The sequence below is a fragment of the Triticum aestivum genome, chromosome 2A (assembly GCF_018294505.1).
Source record: "Triticum aestivum cultivar Chinese Spring chromosome 2A, IWGSC CS RefSeq v2.1, whole genome shotgun sequence".
Taxonomy (NCBI): domain Eukaryota; kingdom Viridiplantae; phylum Streptophyta; class Magnoliopsida; order Poales; family Poaceae; genus Triticum; species Triticum aestivum.
Window position 1 is genome coordinate 744,292,179 of NC_057797.1, and position 18,162 is coordinate 744,310,340.

Consider the following 18,162-nt stretch of genomic DNA (forward strand, 5'->3'; position numbering starts at 1 on the left):
CGCTCGATCCATGTCTACATACCTGGGAGCCTGGTGTAAGCCGCACCTGGGGATCTCGGATCCATTAATTGCGGAGGCTTTGGTAATGTGTGAGGGGGCTCGTTTCGCAAGTCTGCGGGGACTCACACATGTGATCATGGAGCTGGACTGCCTGGAGTTGGTGCAACTCTGGAATACTCGCCACAATTCTCGTTCAATTGTGGCTCTAATCTTACTTGAAATTGAAGAGCTAGTTAGCAATTTCTCTTTATTTAGGAGTGAATTGCATAAAACCACCACATTTGGGGCTTCACTTGCAGAAAACCACCGGGTCACTAATTTTTTGCAAAAATCACCGCAGATTCGGTAAACTTGTTGCAAATAGCACTAATCGGGCGATTTGCTGCGTTTGATCACTTTCTGACAAGTGGGGCCGGGTTGTAAGGAGCTGACTTGGCCAAAAAAATACATACACCCCCCTGAATTTTACAAATGCACCCTTATTAGAAAATTTAAAAAGCAATCAGGGCCCCCCCCTTTCACCACCGTCCTCTGCCTCCTCCCAGGCGGCGGCGGCGAAGCCGGACACCAAATCCGGCGAGGAGCCCACTCCGGCGACCTCGTCGCCGCCGACAACACGTCGGCGACCATTGCTGCCCCGCCTACCATCCCTTCCTCCTCCCTTTTTCAAGGGATAAGGTATCTTCTCCTTCTCCTGTGTACGAGCTCATAGCCGGCGGCGGATCCGGCTTCGTCCAGCTTCCGCGAACGTCCTGGAGAGAGAGAGAGAGAGAGAGAGAGAGAGAGAGAGAGAGGGAGAAAGACAGGGGAGGAAGAAGATGGAGAGGGGGCGGCGGTTGTGCCCGGTGCACCGTCGAACTGCGGGGAAGTCCGGCCAGAGCGGCGCGAGGCTCGGTGGCGCGTGCGCACGGGGCTGCGGGGCTCTCCTGTGGGCGTGGACGCTCCGCTGCGGCTGCACGAGCGAGGGGAAGTGGGAGGTGTAGGAGGAGGGGAGGAGGCGCCGGAGATGGGCGGCGCCGCGCGCCGCCGACGGCGGCCGAAGCGCTTGGAGGTTGGCCAGCATCCACAGCGTCGAGGGGCGCTGGGCATCCTTGGCAGAAGGCCGAGGCGCGGCCACGGCATCCCGGCGGACGCCGCCGTGGCTTGAAGGCCGAGCTCCCGACGCCGCCTCCACGAAGTCCACGCCACAGACACTACACAGGAGCTCCGGCTCCCCGACAACGGCAGTGCGCTGCTGGCCCTCGTGCTTGCGGAGATGGCCGACGCGTGCGGGGACATCTCCACTCCGGCGAGGGGCAGAAGTCGAGGTCGGGCGGTCGGGGACAGGTCTGGGAGGAGGGGCGAGGGGGTCGATTGCTTTTTGTTTTTAGATCTAAGGAGGTGTATGTAAATGTTTTGCCAAGTCAGCTCCTTACAGCCCAGCCCCACTTGTCAGAAAGTGATCAAACGCAGCAAATCGCCCGATTAGTGCTATTTGCAACAAGTTTACCGAATCCGCGGTGATTTTGCAAAAAATTAATGACCCGGTGGTTTTCTGCAAGTGAAGCCCTAAATGTGGTGGTTTTATGCAATTCACTTCTTTATTTAGTGTACTTCATATAAATTGTTCGGCTAATGTTTCGGCTCATCTATATGCTAAACATGCTTGCACATTGAATATGACCGAATGCTGGCTTGATGTGATACCTAGCTTCCTAGTGACCAGCTTGATGGCTGATTGTCATAGGTCTGCTGTGATTTAATAAAGCTCTCTTGATTGCCGAAAAAAAGAAAAAAAAAGAAAACCCTAATGAGGCCGCCAGGGTTCGACGCGGTAGACGGCGAAGTCGGAGGCCTGTGTGGGGTCGCGCAGCAGCGGCCTGGTGACCCTGTCGACCTCGGCCACATCGAAGCCGTGCTCCCGCAGCACGTCCACGCAATCCTGCACGCCACACCGCACCTCGCTGGCCGCCCACCCCACCGTGCCGTCCCGCCACAGCCTGCGCAACGTGGCTGCCATCGCCGGCATCTCCTCCGGATCATAGAACACGTCGGACATGAGCACCACGTCCACGCGCAGGAGCTCGCAATCGGGCAGGTCGGCGTCCTCGCCCCAGCGCAGCTCTCGCACGTCCGCCTGCGCGGTCGTGAGACCGTTGGCCTCGGCGTTGGCCCTGAGGCCCGGCAGGAGCAGCCCCACGTCCGTGAGCACGCAGCGCGCGGCGCCGAGGCACGCGACGGCCGCGATGCCCGGGAGGCCGGTGCCGGCGCCGAGCTCGAGAACGGTGGCGCCGTGGATCGTCCCGGGTCTGGCCGAGGCAAGGTGGGTGGCGAGGACGACGGCGGAGTCCCAGAGCCAGGAGCCGGTGAGCGCGCGCCCCGTGGCCGGGTCGTGCGCGCCGTCGCGCTCCACCACGGCCAGGGCGCGGCCGGCCACGTCGACGTGCAGCACCGCATGCATCACGTGTGGCTTATCTGCTTGATCGCGTTGGGCTCCAGATTTAGACAGGCGGTATTAGATCGCACGGCTTTATTAACCGAAAGCTTCCGAACGAACGGAAGGTTCAGGATAATGCCGGACTGCCGCTTGGCTGTCGATTTGGCTCGATCTATCCATACCTGACCTGGATGTGTCCGTGTTCCTTACAGACTGGATTTGTATGCCGTGTTCAATTCACAAGTCGGGCCCTCTTGCATTGTTATCTGTACTACAAGCAAAAAAAAAGAATTAGATCTATTATAAAAATTCACCGGGAGAGTACAAAGGATCTCAAACCTAACGAACAAAACTGTCGCCAGAACGAGCCACCGACGCGCCGTTGTCGCCGCTCCCCTATCGGAGCCAGCTTGAACTTGTCGATAACAACTGAGAAGTCTTCCTGCATGTGCCCTAAAGGACTTGTCGTCGTCGAAACCTTGCATAGATTTGAAGCACCTGACACCAAATTTCACCACATGACGAGAAACCCTAACCTCACCGCCCTAGGGAGACGGCAAAATCTATGTCGGGGCTCCGTCGACTACATCCATACATGTTGGTGTTCTTTCCAACTATATATGTGCCTAACAACACATCTAGGTTCAAGTCGTACCCCTTTGCTCGTTCCAAGGGACACCCTGAGCTAGGGTTTCTCGTGCCTCCCATCGGCGCCGCCGGTCTGCCTCGTCTCTTGTGGCATGAGGGCCATGTAGGTGTAGTGGATCCGAGCCCTCATCGGCGGGAGGGCTCCATTTTTGGATGTCTTCTTGAGTTTTGTTAGGGTTTTGGTCCTGCTTGGGTTGGCGCCGGCTCACTGAAGATGGAATAAGATTCTCCTTGCCTAGCCCTCGTCCCCGCGGTGTTTCTAGCTTTGGCGGAGGACGTGTGAAGGTTCGTTTTCGGCAGATCTCACGGAATTCGATCGACGTTTGTCTTCGGTGGATCCATTTAGATCCAGTCCATGTAGATCAAGTCTCCGTCTGTATGTGTTTGTGTGTCTAGAGGTTGGATCCTTTTGATCTACGCTTCTCTTCATCGTCGCTGTTTGTTGTTCTAGTGTGCTAGTCTTATAGGGCCTTAGCACGATGACTTCTCGGGTGTCTACTATAAAAAGGTTTGCCTAGCTCCAGTGACAAGGGTGGCGGTTGCACGCCTTCGGCTCGCTTCCAATGCTTGTAGTTGTTGCTAGGTGGTCTATGGACAAACATGTAATTTTACTTCTGGTGTTTATACTCCCTTGATAGTTGATGAATAGATCAGAAGTTTTTCCTGCAAAAAACTATATATGTGCCTTAAAATATATCTTTGACTTTAATTAGTCCTTTCCAAAAATAAATATGTAGGTCCAATGGTCAGTACCAATGAATACATCATGAAATCTAGCATTAGCCATTGCCCATGAATTTTGGCACAGACCGCTATCAATGTTGAATCAGCGTACATTTTCATTTCTTCCTTTATGTGTCCACGTGGTAGTGGCATCAATGCGGACCGTTTGGAGGATGAGAGGGCAATTCTCGGCCTTGTGGAGGGGAAAGTCCACTTAACGAGCCATCACCCGTTGTTGGTCCACTCATCAATGTCATGTGAAGATCAGAGAGCAGAGTGGGACAAAAGTAAGGATGGCAATGGGTATCCACTGCCCACGTGCCCTGTGGATAAACCTCTATTAGGGTAAAGATATGGGACAAAATGTTACCCATGGGTATATAAATAGGGAAATTTGAAACCCATCGGGTAGAGCGGGTACGGGTGTGGGATCGTATAATCCATACCCACATACCAATGTACTCATATAAAATCTGAAAAGTATGGCCAAATTATCTCTACAATTTGTCCTGAATTTGTGAACTCAAAATGTATGACTATGTGATGTTGTTCACGGGAAAATTTGTTGTTTATTAAATGTGTTATTGTTTATGATGTGTTGTTGTTTATAAGTATGTGTTGCTATTACAATGTGTTCCTGTTTATAAATTATAATTGTATGTTGCTTTTTATGACTATGAGTTGTTCAAATTGATGCTATGCAAACATGAGTAATCATCATATTAGCTATCCATTACTTTGTGTCTATGACTAGTGGGGCCCTATCATCATATTCGTGTTCAACCGGTAGATTTGAGGTTTTTCTTGACGATTAGTCCTAGAGTTGTGGAATATTTTGCTAAAATTGCATAGAGTTGTGCTTTTGTCTTGCCCCTAAACTTGTGTATTTGTGAAAGAAAAGATCTTGAAGCCCTCGTCCCCGATTTGTTCATTTGCTTCGTCTATGGCCATTCTGCTGACCCGATCTCTTTGCTTGTTCATTTCTTCCTCAAGCACCATCGGATCGTCCCTTCCCGAAACAGATCAACTGGTTTTAGGATTATCATTGCTCTTCCCTTGCCTTTTCACTGTTGTATCTCCTATGGTCCCTGAATCTAGTGCTACTCACGTGCTTGCATAGTCTGTGTTTGATAATATGCACATGAGACAACTCTATGTGATCATGCTCTCTGAGGAATTGTGTATTTGAGTAGATCTATCTTTATCTCGATACTGAATTACCTGTTGAATCTCTCCTCGAACCCCTAGGTTATTACTCGAATACTTAGATCTGGAGCTCAGATCTGGTGAAGTTGTTCTGTTAGACCTCTGTTTTAGTTATTCAGGTGCTGATCAGTTTTGATTACTTATAATATAATCCCTGTGGAGAACACGACAGCCTCTATACCTAGCACCGATCAGTCACCAATCAAATTACCGCGGAAACTGACGAGAACCGGATTTATCATGCATCATAATATTAGTACCCTTCTTGACATCCTTCCTAACTTTGCCATTGTTTTCCTTTCAGCTAAACTTGAAACAATAAATAATAAATAACGCTTGTATTCCTATTTCCTATGCAAAGTTGTTTTTCAAATACTTGTATAATCCTGAGAAAGGGGGTACAAAACAAGATAGCCTACACAATCCGGATTTCACGTTGAATATCATTGGCACCAATGGTGTCAGGAGTAGTGGATGAAAGTGAACCCTTAGATCTTGATCTTGATGACCTTGATGATCTTGATGATGCCGTTGGCGAACTGTTCTTGGTAGATTTCTTCCTTCTAGCCTTTCGGGGTGGCTTTGGTATGTCAGGGTACGGTGTTGATCCCGGACTACTATTTTCTGGAGGTATACCATAGGCTGATATATCTCGAGGGTGGTCAAAATCTGCCAAACAACTTGGACAAATCAGCCGGTGGTTCTCAAAACTGTTTGTTGTTTCCCTAAAAAAAAAACTCTTTCTTGTAATAGCACATTTTCAAATTACTTAATTTTTTGATGGAAAGTTTAACATTTACTCATCCATTAATTAACCAGAAGAGAATTGTCTGGTTAATTAGTGAAAACCCCGCTGAAATCTGGGTACTATAGCTATATGAAGAATATTGTAAGTAATGAGTTAAAGTTTTATAACTTATCGATGATGCAACCATTAGTCCGTTTACCCCTCAACTCAGTTGTTTAATACCAATCATGTGTGCCTGCAGCTCTGATGCCCCATCATGATTATTAATGAACTAGCAGAAGATTGCTAAGCATAAACGGCAACATGGCAGCACGTCCCTATAATATCGAATGGCAAGTATCCTTCCCCATTTACACATTCCACTATAATAAACAAGACACGATCTTATTGTAGAAAAAAACATAACAGAATCTTCTAACGTGATGGAAACAGAAGGAATTGAGATCAAAACATGTGCACCACTACCAGAACTGAAGATCTGAAAAATACCTTGAGAACTCCAGGAGGTACCTGTAGATGGTCCGGAATTGCTCAACGTTGAAACGTCCGGTGTACCATTCATGTTGTTCATCTGCAAAGTAAGGATAAAATTGAAACTATGTCAGTTTCCCATTAAGTCATGACCAATGGGGATTATCGAGAAGAGGCAATGAGCCACAAGAGATTTTTAGTACTGTTCTGAATTCTGTAAGATATGTATATACCCAGCTAGGAGTAGGAGAAGTAGCAGCACTCCCTGTCGGGCTATCCCAACCGATATGCGCGACATGCTTCACGTCTATGGGATGACCAATCTCCATCTCTTGCTCCTTCACCACTGCAAGCATGGCATGGACCAGGGAAGGGTGAATAAAGATAAGGATAAGGAAGTATGCAACTGAATGCAAATTTTCACAATTAGGACATGAAGAATATCGCATACCAAAGATTTGAGTAATAATCCTGAGGCCCTTGAAGACCCCTTTCATCTTGTAAGCCATCAGTGGATGTTGTGCACAGATACCAGCTGAAGCCCTTCAAATGCAAAAGCACAAGAAACCAAGGTGAGCAATGAGCTCTAGTTCCTGAAAGAATTTTCATCGGCACACACACAGAAGGAGAAGTGGTAGATGGGTCAACTGATGGTGCGCATACCTCAAGATAGAAGGTGATGCCTCTCTTCTTGCTTGTTCAATGAGGGGTGTCTCCTCCCATCCTTCAACAATGGCATTAAAGACCTCATCCACAGGAAGGCCTTATTTGCCAGGACATATACAAGCTGGCAGCACATTTCAGGAACAGAAAACTGGCATCAGCAATGGTATAAACAAAGGAGCTGTCAAGTTATAGGACTATTCTAATGCTTACTCTCGGAATAATGACAATATGAGACTATATGGATCTGTCGACCAGAAACTCTTGTCTCCATACATTGGTACTTTGATTTCAGTTGTCAGTAAATGATTTGGATGCAATTTGAAAAAATAAACAAACACAAGTGAATAAGATATTCACTCGCAATCTAAATGTAAGGAGTAGAGTTGCATTGTTTTGATGTTCTGGGCCACTCGTTCTTCCGCTGTATACCGGCTGTTGTTTGACAGACACGAGCTAGGATCTGAGTTGGTGGACTACATTATACGAGATCGATGCAGCCACGTTGAGGACACATGGCTCATAATCAGTCAAGAACCGCGTTTCGTGGATACTGCAAAATCTCGAAAGCCCATGAAACATTTTCTCGGCCAACTGGTCGGGTATTCGACATCATTTACGTTACTACGCATAGTGCAGCTGAAAAAATGACAACGTCCAAATACACAGAGTCTAACTTCTGTTACTTTGTTTTATGTACATGTAAAAAAAGTTGCTCTTTATCGGTCAAAACCTCTCTAGAGTTGTTACGTCTGTTACTTTGTTTTATGTAGAAAAAAGTATTCTGATCGGTCAAAACTTCTCTAGCGTTGTTATGGTCTCCAAAACACAATCTTGACTCTATTTCTTTGACAACGCATTAAATCTAACAATATATAGATACTATTTTTTCAGGCAACCAGAAAAAGCTTTGAGTTCCTAATCAAGATTGATCCAAAAGACAATTCCGATACCAGATACCACATTGGAATTATGAGTATATGTCAACATCTATCGAACATCCAAGAACACCATCTGGATATTACAGTAATAACTTACACAGGAATATTACAGTAATAACGATTAGTGTGATTTCTCGCTGCGCGGATCAAAGCAGATTCGCAGACGCAGTCCGTCTGCATTCCTAGTTGCACCTGTTGGACACCTAGTACCAGGATTGTTTCCGTTAATGTTCTGTTTTTCCTTTTTTTATTCTTATTTTCTTTTTCTTTTTTCTTTTCTTTCCCTCCGATTCTTAATTTTTAGTTAACGTCCATAAAAAATGATCATCGTATTTTTAAAATATTCCCATCATGTATTCAAAAATGGCCACAGCATATCTCGAAAAACATTCACCATGTATTTAAAGAAATGTTCGTGTTGTATTAAAAAAGGCCCCTCGTGTACTTTAAAAGGTTCATCGCATATATAAAAATATACTTAGCATGTTTAGAAAATGTTCAGCACATATTGAAACATGTCCGTCGTGTATTAAAATTCATCCGCTTGTAGCTAGAAATTGTTCATGATGTATTTAAGCATTTATAATTTTCTTTCAAAATAGTGTATAGTGTATTTTTTTTATCCATGTATCTAGAAACTTTCCATCAAGTATTTCAAAAATCAGCACCATTTGTTCGCAAATCTTAGTTGCGTAGTTAATAAATTTCATTTTGTATTTAAAATATGTGAATTAATTTCATAAATTAATTGCATGGAAATTTTGTATGCATGGAAAAAAAAATTAAACATCCGTCTGGAATTAGTTTTCGCTGAAATGAATGTGTCTAGAAATATTTCAGTGCTAAAATATATCCGTTTGGGCGACAGGTAATTCCAGACGGTGAGAGTACATGATTAACATTTTTAAAATACACGAAACAGTTTTTTGAATGTATAAAAGTTTTGTAAAATTAGTCAAAATAAAGAATCAATCAAATATGTATGTTTTAGGTATTTTGAAATATAAAATGATTAGATAAAATTTTGTTCAGAAGGAAAAAAACATGAGGTACTTCCAGGGAGAAAATCGTGGCGTGCTAGCCTTGTGAGATAAAACTGTGTGCTTCTCGGGCCAGGCCGAAGACAAGTCCATTAGGCAAGGCGATCATCGCGCTCACTATAAGCAAAATATAGAAGCTGCTCCGCCTAAGCGGACCAACATGATTTGGGTATAATTACTCAAAAAAATGATTTGGGTATATGAATGAACGCGGGGGCTATAGCGATAGATAGGCTGGCCAAATATGCCTTCATGAGGAGTAAATTTCTGCGCCTTTTTTTCTTGTGTGCTTTTTGTGCCGTTTTTTTTTCAGTTTTCTGTTGTTTTTGGTTTTTTGTGTTTCTTTTACAGTTTTCTTTGGGATTTCCTTTCTTCTATTTCTCTTTTTTATTTTATTTTGTGAATAAATGTCTACCTTTTTTTCAAATACATGTTGCCTGATGTAAATTTTCCGTATATCTAGAACATTTTTCTTATTCATGCTGAACATTTTTCAAATACATGATTAACATTTTTCTAATACATGTTTTGAATATTTTTAACGAATAAGTGTTAAAAATTCAGCATTGGACATATTTTCAATGATACCTTACATTTTCTAAAATTACGCATATATTTTTCCCATTTTATAACATTTTTTAAATGTCACATAAATTATCCTGAAACGCGTGAATATAATTAAAAAATATGAAGTGTATCAACTATTTTAAATTTTTAAATACCATGAACATTTTTAAGAATCCTATCAATTATTATTTTCTAAAGTATGTGAATAGTTTTTTTCCTTTGCATTTACATTGATCAAATTCCCGGTGAATATTTTTAGAAAAAAAATAAGTAAATTAGATTTTTGGAATATGTGTATTTAGATTATTTTTAAAATATAACAAAAGATAAAATGAAACAATGTACGAATTAAGAAGCAAAGGAGAAGAGGAGACATGTGGCTTTGGTCGTGTTGGTGGGCCTGACCCAGTACCATCGCACTACACGCCATGCATCCTTAGAACTCGCCACATGTTCTTCTGGAAAAAAAGAACTCGCTACAAGTAAGAATTCGACACGCCCTATGAATACATGTTTTCGCATAGGCTAGCTCGGCTCTAATTGTGCTAAGCCCACCCTGGAAATGCCGAGCTTGGGCCCATCCCGACCCAACTTAACAACTTGTGAAATTTCTAAGTTCATATTTAACAAGTATATACGCATGAGCTTCATCATCACTTGTATTGTTGTTGAAGAAGTTCGACGCAATTCTTCTTCAACAACTTCTTCAGATTTAGAGACTTCTTCCTCAGAGTCCATTTCTTTCCCATGCCTTATCCTTGTGGGAGTTGTTCTTCTGGTTGGAGTGAGTCTTGGAGGGATTTCTTGATGAAGACTTCGAGAAGGAATTATCTTTCTTCTTTGAGAACTTTTCTTATTTTTCTTCTCAACAATAGAATCATAGATCTTGGTCTTGCTCTTGAAACTCTTGCTACCGCCCATGATGCACTTGCCACTTGCTATAGCTTCAACTTCCACATCGAACAATCAGAGATGAAATGTCCAGGCTTCTTGCACTTGAAGCATGCATAGTTTCTAGATGATTTTGAGCTTGACGAGGACTTTAAGTTACTGCTCAAGCTTTTCTTCTGGAACTGATTCTTTTTTTTTCAAACTGCTGAAAATGCTTAGTTACCAGCTCGAGATCTTTGCCACTTGCTCTAGCTCGAAGTTCCACATCCGACAACAGAGATGAAATGCTCGGGCTTCTTCCACTTGAAGCATGTATAATCTCTAGAAGATTTTGAGCTTGGCGAGGACTTAAAGTTACTGCTCAAGCTTTTCATCTGGGACTGATTCTTTTTTCCAAACTGCTGAAAATGCTTAGTTACCAGCTCGAGATCTTTGCTGATACTGTCAGGGTCATCAGAGTCTTCATCAGCATATTCTTCAGCATCTGAGGAAAAAATAGCTTCAGCTTTGAGAGCATGATTCTTTAGGTAGCTAGAGCCATATAGATCTCTTTCTTCTTGTTGTTCTTTATGGGTGGTCAGCCTCTCCGTAACATTAGCAGGATCGAGACTTTTGAAACCAGGTATTTCGTTGATCATCATCACGAGAGTATCAAAAGAATTGTCCAGTGACCGAAGCAACTTCTTCATAATCTCATGATCGGTAATATATTCAGCACCAAGACCTTGCAGCTCATTTGAGATATCACTGAGACGATCAAAGTTTCTTGACAGTTCTCATTCCCAGGCCACTTGAAGTGGCTGAACTTGGCTCGGAGAATAACAATTCATGTTTCTTCCTGAGTTGAAACACCTTCATTGATCATCTCTCATCTGTCCCAGATTTCTTTCACTAATCCAAGTCTTATGTAACAAAGGAATTGTGCTCTGAAAGGATCGATATGGTTGACTAGAGGGGGGGGGGGTGAATAGGCAACTACCAATTTTTAGCTTTTCTTTACCAAATTAAACTTTGCATCAAAGTAGGTTGTCTAGATGTGCAACTAGGTGAACGATCTATATGATGCAACAACAACAAGCACACAAGCAAGCAAGGGAACAAACACTAAAGAGCTTGCACAAGTAAAGGTAAGAGATAACCAAGAGTGGATCCGGTGAAGACGAGGATGTGTTACTGAAGTTCCTTCCTTTTGAGGGGAAGTACGTCTCTGTTGGAGCGGTGTGGAGGCACAATGCTCCCCAAGAAGCCACTAGGGCCACCGTATTCTCCTCACGCCCTCACACAATGCGAGATGCCGTGATTCCACTATTGGTGCCCTTGAAGGCGGCGACCGAACCTTTACAAACAAGGTTGGGGCAAACTCCATAACTTAATCGGAGGCTCCCAACAAGACCACGAAGCTTCACCACAATGGAATATGGCTCCGAGGTGACCTCAACCGTCTAGGGTGCTCAAACACCCAAGAGTAACAAGATCCGCTAAGGATGAGTGGGGGAATCAAAAATCTCACGGTGGAAGTGTAGATCGGGGCCTTCTCAACCACTCCCGAGCAAATCAACAAGTTTGGTTGGCTAGGGAGTGAGATCAGGCGAAAATGGAGCTTGGAGCAATAATGGAGCTTTAATGGTGGAAGAGGTAGGTCAAAGGGGGGAAGAAGACACCCTTTTATAGTGGGGGGAACAATCCAACCGTTACCCCCCACTCAGCCCCGCAGAGAGCGGTACTACCGCGGGGGCAGGGCGGTACTACCGCTCATAAGCGGTACTACCACTCCCCTCAGCGGTACTGCCGCGCTAGAAGAGAAGGGGCCGGGGCTGGGACCCAGAGCGGTACTACCGCGGAGGCAGGGCGGTACTACCGCTCACAAGCAGCACTACCGCCACTACTACCGCAGCTAGTACCGTAAAACCCGACACGAGAAAATGCGCACTCGAGTCGAGGCGGTAGGAGCACGGAGCCACAACGGTACTGCGGCTGAGGCCAAGCAGCGGTACTACCGCTCCGAGGAGCGGTACTACCGCTTACTGAGCTTCAGCCGTACTACCGCTATACTGCAGCTAGTGTCGTAAAACCCGACACGAGAAAATGCGCACTCGAGTCGAGGCAGTAGGAGCGCGGAGCCGCAGCGGTACTGCAGCTGAGGCCATAAAGCGGTACTACCGCTCCGAGGAGCGGTACTGCTGCTTAGTGAGCCTCAGCGGTACTACCGTTGTGGCCCGTGGTACTACCGCTGGGTCCAGGAAAAAACACAAAGGGGAGAAAAGAGAAGCTCCAGAGAGACAGAAACAAAACGGTGGGTGTGAGAAGAACGTGTACGTGTTGATTCCACCCAAACCATACCGAAGCAGATCCCCTCTTGTTAGTACGGTGACTACTACGAAACTTAGTCCACCAACAAAGTCACGAAGGAAGCTACACCGTCTTAAGTAGAGCGCCGAGGGGAAATAATCGTTTCGTGCCGAAGGATGAATATCTGAAAGAACTCAAAGCACCCGATTAGTCCGCAAATGTATTGTCATCAATCACCAAAACACCGTAGGGATAAATATGCCCTTACAATCTCCCCCTTTTTGGTGGATTGATGACAATACGGGATTTGCACAGAAAAGAGTAATGATATAGAATGCAAGAGAACCCACGCCTCTAAAAAATAGACAGGCTCCCCCTAGATGTTGTGCACACTAGATAAGTGCTTTGGACTGCACGGCACACATACTAGGATCACGGCTCCCCCTATATTTTAGAGACCAACAACCTAAGCAAGATGTATGAGAACAACATATATGATAGGATAAGCATGCAAGCTATAAGATACCGAGGTGCATAACACATAGATAAGATAACAAAGGTAGCATATGTCTTACACCATATGTCTTACACCATATGTCTGGAACTTAGGTCTCACAAGCACAAAACCAAACAAAACCAACAACGAGAAAGAAAACGAACGACACAAAGACACACTCGCAAACACAAATCCCTAAACTCTCTCCCCCTTTGGCATCGAGACACCAAAAAGGGCAGAGAGGGACACTACGACTCCAGGTGATGGGCGAGGAAGGTCCTGAACATCACATCTCTGCATCTTCATCGTGGGTTGAAAAGTGCTCGGCATCGGAGTCGGTCCAGTGACAGTTCTGATGAATCCAGTCCTCCTCTTCAGTGATCTGTCCCTCAGACCCACTGACAACTGTGGCTCCCAACTGACGCATGATCTCCTTGTGGCGCGTCCTGGCATTCTTCTCCGCCACATGAGTCATGTACTGACCATGGGACTCCATGCAGAAGAGCTTCTTCATCTTGCGCTTGAGCTTCTGGGCCCAAGATGGTTCTGCACTGGAGTGGCTAACGTCCTCATCGTGGGCATCAGGAGCAGCCTCACCCTCAGTTCCCATGGCAGCAGCAGCAGCAGACGGGCCCCCCGTGGCAGCAGTAGCAGAAGGACCCCCTGTGTGAGGCGCTGACCAGTTGTCCTTCTTCCTCAGACGCTTGATCTCATGTGACACCAACTCTCCAGTTTCTAGCAGCACTCTGGGATAAGTCTGTGCCCAGGCCCTCTCAATGAGCCTCATGATGAAGGGACCATAGATAGGACACTTGCGCTCAGACACGGCAGATACAAGTTCAGACCACATGACATGAGAGATATCCAGGCTCTCTCCAGTGTTTGCTTCCTTCTCATGCTGACAGAAAAGGAGCATGTCCACGAGGTAGGAGTGAACCTGATCCAGATTCCCAATGCGAGGGAAGAGAGTCTCACGGAATATGCGATGAAGAATGTCCAGATACGGACACAGCTCGTAGGTCTTCTTCTCAGTGACAGGGTGAACCTTCACAGTGCAGTAGGGCCAAAGGGCTTGCTTGTGGGTGGAAGTAACATGGCGGTGAGGACGGAAACCGACAGGAGTCTCAAGCCCGTTATCCACCACATCAAGTAACTCCATGAACGCCCGCCACTTGACAGAAAGCCGCTTGCCATTGGTCATCCAAGTCAGAGTCCTGTCGCTATCTGTTCCAAGATGGACGGTGGCATAGAATTGAGCCAACAAATCCGCATCGAAATCCTTGTTGAACTGCATGATCCTGAGAATGTTCAGCTGAGTGCACATCTGAAAGGCTTCTCCAAAGTACTCTGGATCCTTCTCCATAGCATCGGTGTCAATGGAGCGAACATCAACATAGAGATTCTTCTTGGCCTTGATCACATCAAAGTAGATGGAAAACTGAAAACGGTTCCAGAACGGAGGGTTGACCAAAGTGGGTTCTTGGTCCACCGTATAGGGGTTGCGGCGACGCTTCTCCCAAAACTCCTTGCTGGTCATCTCAGTCACAGCCTTCCCTTTTGGCTTGTTGGCGGCTCGCTTCGATTGCTGAGGAGGTGGAGGAACAGTTGCAGAAGCACTTGCTGGAGGCGGTTGGGTGCTCGAGGAACCACCGGCAGGCTCTGAGGTCCGGTAGCGCTTGGAGGTGGCACGCCCGGGGTTGATACGGCGACCTTGCTGCTCGGAAATGTCATCACCTGGAGCCAAACACAAAAGGAGGCAAAACAACTAGAAGAAATGAGCATAAGCTAACAAACACAACAAAAAGATCAAGGGAAGGTAGGAGAATGATGGAAATTGGCATGCAGCGGTAGTACCGTGACCAGCCCGCGGTAGTACCGCCCCAAAGGGAGCGGTAGTACCGCCCTAGGCCAAGCGGTAGTACCGCTCCAAAGGGAGCGGTAGTATGGCTTGAGGCGGATACACGGCAGTTTCAAAGCGCGAGGCGGTGAAACAGTGGTTTCCTACTACCGTGGACAGATCCGGCACTACTGGCCTACCAAATTCAAAAATATTCCTACCAAACATCAATCTAGATGATCTAGTTGCCTGCTCCAACCAACTCAAGCCTAGATTTAGCCAAAAATCTAGAGATGCAACCACCATTGCCCCTAAGCACAAGATCTAAAAGCAAGACCAAAAGAGAGAAGGAACGTGGGCAATACCGGCATCCATGGCAAGAGGACGAGGTGGGGATTGACTCCACCGAAGGAAATGGAGAGGAACGCCCCGGAGGAGGAGATCCACCGGAGCCCTTCCGCGGAGGAACGGTGCTGGAGAGAGGGAGAGGCACGAGGGGGCGAGCGAATGGGTATGGGGGAGAAGAAACCTCCCCCTACCCCGATAAAAACCCCTGGCCCCGCCCCGCAGCGGTAGTACCGCGCTGGGGAGCGGTAGTACCGCTCATAAGCGGTAGTTCCGCACTGGTGTGGCGGTAGTACCGCTTACCACGGTAGTACCGTCCATCACCAGCAGTAGTACCGCTTATCAGCGGTAGTACCGCTCGCCAGCAGCGGCAGTACCGCCCAGCACACCGCGGCAACTAGACTACATGGCTTAGCTAAAAAAACAGAAAACCCGCAATGAAAAGCAAAATAACACACCAGCAAGAGGCCAAGAAACCTCTCTTCAAGAGAGGGCGGTGGCCGAAGCCACCTATGTTTGAGTCAAGAGGTATGGCGCCGCGAAGATTTTAACCTTGGGCCCATGACCAAAACTCGTCTTTTGAGCACACGTGCCATCAACAATGGCTAAAGTGAAAGACTTGATCAATTTATGCATAATGGGGGGAGGGAGAGTTCATTGAGAGAACAACACTCCCCCTATGTCCATGCCTACACCTAAACTAGACAACAAATTGAGCGTGGTAGGGTGTGCACGGGTTCAAGCAACATTGCTCGAATCAATGATATTTAGCTCATGCCTTAACTCGCGAAATCTTGCTTCATCCAAGGGCTTCGTGAAAATATCTGCAAGGTTGTCATGAGTGTTGACATAGTTGAGCTCGATCTCTCCTCGCCTAATGTGATCCCGGATGAAGTGATACCGAATCTCAATATGCTTCGTCTTGAAGTGTTGCACCGGGTTGAGAGAAATCTTGATGGCACTTTCATTGTCACACCAAAGAGGCACTTTGTCACAAGTGACACCGTAATCCTTTAAAGTTTGCCTCATCCATAAGAGTTGTGCACAACAACTACCGGCCGCAACATACTCCGCTTCGGTGGACGAGAGAGACACACAACTTTGCTTTTTGGAAGACCAACTTACCAACGAGCAACCAAGGAATTGGCATCCTCCGGAAGTGGACTTCCTATCCACTTTGTCTCCCGCCCAATCGGAATCCGAGTACCCTACAAGCTTGAAGTTTGATCCTCTTGGGTACCATAAGCCAAAGTTTGGGGTATGAGCCAAATATCGAAAGATTCGTTTGACGGCCACATAGTGACTTTCCTTAGGTGCGGCTTGAAACCGTGCACAAATTCCCACACTCAACATGATGTCCGGTCTAGATGCACAAAGGTAAAGCAAGGATCCAATCATGGAACGGTATACCTTTTGATCCACCACTTTACCATTGGGATCTAGATCAAGTTGGCACTTGGTGGGCATTGGGGTGGAAGCCGGCTTGACGTCACTTAGCTTGAATCTCTTGAGCATGTCTTGAGTGTATTTGGATTGATTGATGAAGGTTCCTTCTCTTCTTTGCTTCACTTCGAACCCTAGAAAGAACTTCAACTCCCCCATGGAGGACATCTCGAACTTTGAGGTCATGAGAGCGGCAAATTCCTCATTGAAAGCTTTGTTAGGAGAACCAAAGATAATATCATCAACATATAATTGGCACACAAACAACTCCCCTTTGACCTTCTTAGTAAAAAGAGTGGGGTCGATTATCCCAACTTCAAACCCACGGTCTTGTAACAACTCGGTAAGGTGGTCATACCACGCACGTGGGGCTTGTTTAAGGCCATAGAGTGCCTTATCGAGTTGATACACATGATCGGGAAAGTAGGGATCCTCGAACCCGGGGGGTTGCTTGACGTACACCAATTCATTAATGGGACCATTAAGAAAAGCACTCTTCACATCCATTTGATGTAACTTAAAGTTATGATGAGAAGCATATGCAATCAACATGCGAATGGATTCAAGACGAGCAACGGGAGCAAAGGTTTCACCGTAGTCGATACCCTCGACTTGGGAGTAGCCTTGTGCTACCAAACGAGCCTTGTTGCGAATGATAATCCCATGGGCATCTTGCTTGTTCTTGAATATCCACTTGGTTCCAATGACATTGTGGTTCCCCGTTGGCCTTGGCACCAATCTCCACACTTTGTTGCGCTCGAAGTTGTTGAGTTCTTCATGCATGGCATTGAGCCAATCCGGATCTTCGAGCGCCTCATAGACCTTGTGAGGTTCCACACAAGAGACAAACGCGTGATGCTCACAATAATTTGCTAATTGTCTACGAGTGCTTACCCCCTTTCTTAAGCTTCCAAGCACATTCGTCATGAGATGATCCTTGGTGGAGAGCTTGGAAGCAACTTTGGCGGCACGACGCTCTAATTCCTCCTCGGTGGTGAGTTGAGGAGCGGTTACTTGATCATCTTGAGCGTCGTCATGAACTTGTTCTTGGTCTTGAACTTGCTCGGGGGAGAGAACTTGACCTTGGGCATCACTTGGTGTGTCAACACCGTCTTGAGTATGATCTTGCCCTAGGTCTTGTTCATGAGGTTGAGGGCCTTCACTTTGTTCTTCGGAAGCGTGTGGGCCTTGGGTTGGTGATGGCTCCACTTGAGTGGAGCATTGTCCTTCTCCTTCGGCCACAAGGGGTTCCTCAATGGGTAGGATGAAACCAACACCCATTCTTCTTATGGCTTGAGGAGGAATTTCATCACCTACATCACAAGTGCCACTTTGCTCCACTTGGGAGCCGTTATTCTCATCAAACTCCACGTTACACGTCTCCTCAATAAGTCCCGTGGATTTATTGAGGACACGGTAAGCATGAGAGTTTGTAGCA

General features: G+C 46.2%; 2 protein-coding genes across 3 annotated transcripts; both read right to left on the reverse strand.

Moving 5' to 3' along the window:
• Positions 1 to 256: 256 nt before the first annotated feature.
• LOC123186366 (protein N-lysine methyltransferase METTL21A-like) lies at positions 257 to 2,658 on the reverse strand. Its single transcript, XM_044598143.1, has one exon. The coding sequence runs from the start codon at positions 2,438 to 2,440 to the stop codon at positions 1,787 to 1,789; it is 654 nt and encodes a 217-aa protein (XP_044454078.1). The 5' UTR covers positions 2,441 to 2,658; the 3' UTR covers positions 257 to 1,786.
• A 2,553-nt stretch (positions 2,659 to 5,211) lies between these two features.
• Positions 5,212 to 6,916, reverse strand: LOC123186368 (CRIB domain-containing protein RIC10). Of its 2 annotated transcripts, none has more exons than XM_044598145.1 (4): positions 6,664 to 6,916; positions 6,446 to 6,558; positions 6,252 to 6,312; positions 5,212 to 5,662 (listed from the first exon to the last, which is right to left on the reverse strand). In XM_044598145.1, exons 1-4 carry the CDS (start codon positions 6,719 to 6,721, stop codon positions 5,409 to 5,411), a joined length of 486 nt encoding a protein of 161 aa, XP_044454080.1. In that variant the 5' UTR covers positions 6,722 to 6,916; the 3' UTR covers positions 5,212 to 5,408. The 2 variants fall into 2 exon arrangements, with proteins under 2 accessions (XP_044454080.1, XP_044454079.1); XM_044598144.1 differs by having other exon boundaries at positions 6,231 to 6,312.
• Between the last annotated feature and the right edge of the window lie 11,246 nt (positions 6,917 to 18,162).

What these genes read in the sequence shown, in the direction of transcription:
- LOC123186366 (XM_044598143.1), bottom strand. Translation starts at nt 2,440, where the DNA reads ATGCATGCGGTGCTGCACGTCGACGTGGCCGGCCGCGCCCTGGCCGTG.
- LOC123186368 (XM_044598144.1), bottom strand. Translation starts at nt 6,721, where the DNA reads ATGGCTTACAAGATGAAAGGGGTCTTCAAGGGCCTCAGGATTATTACT. An exon ending in GATTATTACTCAAATCTTTG is followed by an intron (nt 6,559 to 6,663) that starts GTATGCGATATT and finishes CCATGCTTGCAG; the next exon opens with TGGTGAAGGAGCAAGAGATG. An exon ending in CTTCTCCTACTCCTAGCTGG is followed by an intron (nt 6,313 to 6,445) that starts GTATATACATAT and finishes CTTACTTTGCAG; the next exon opens with ATGAACAACATGAATGGTAC.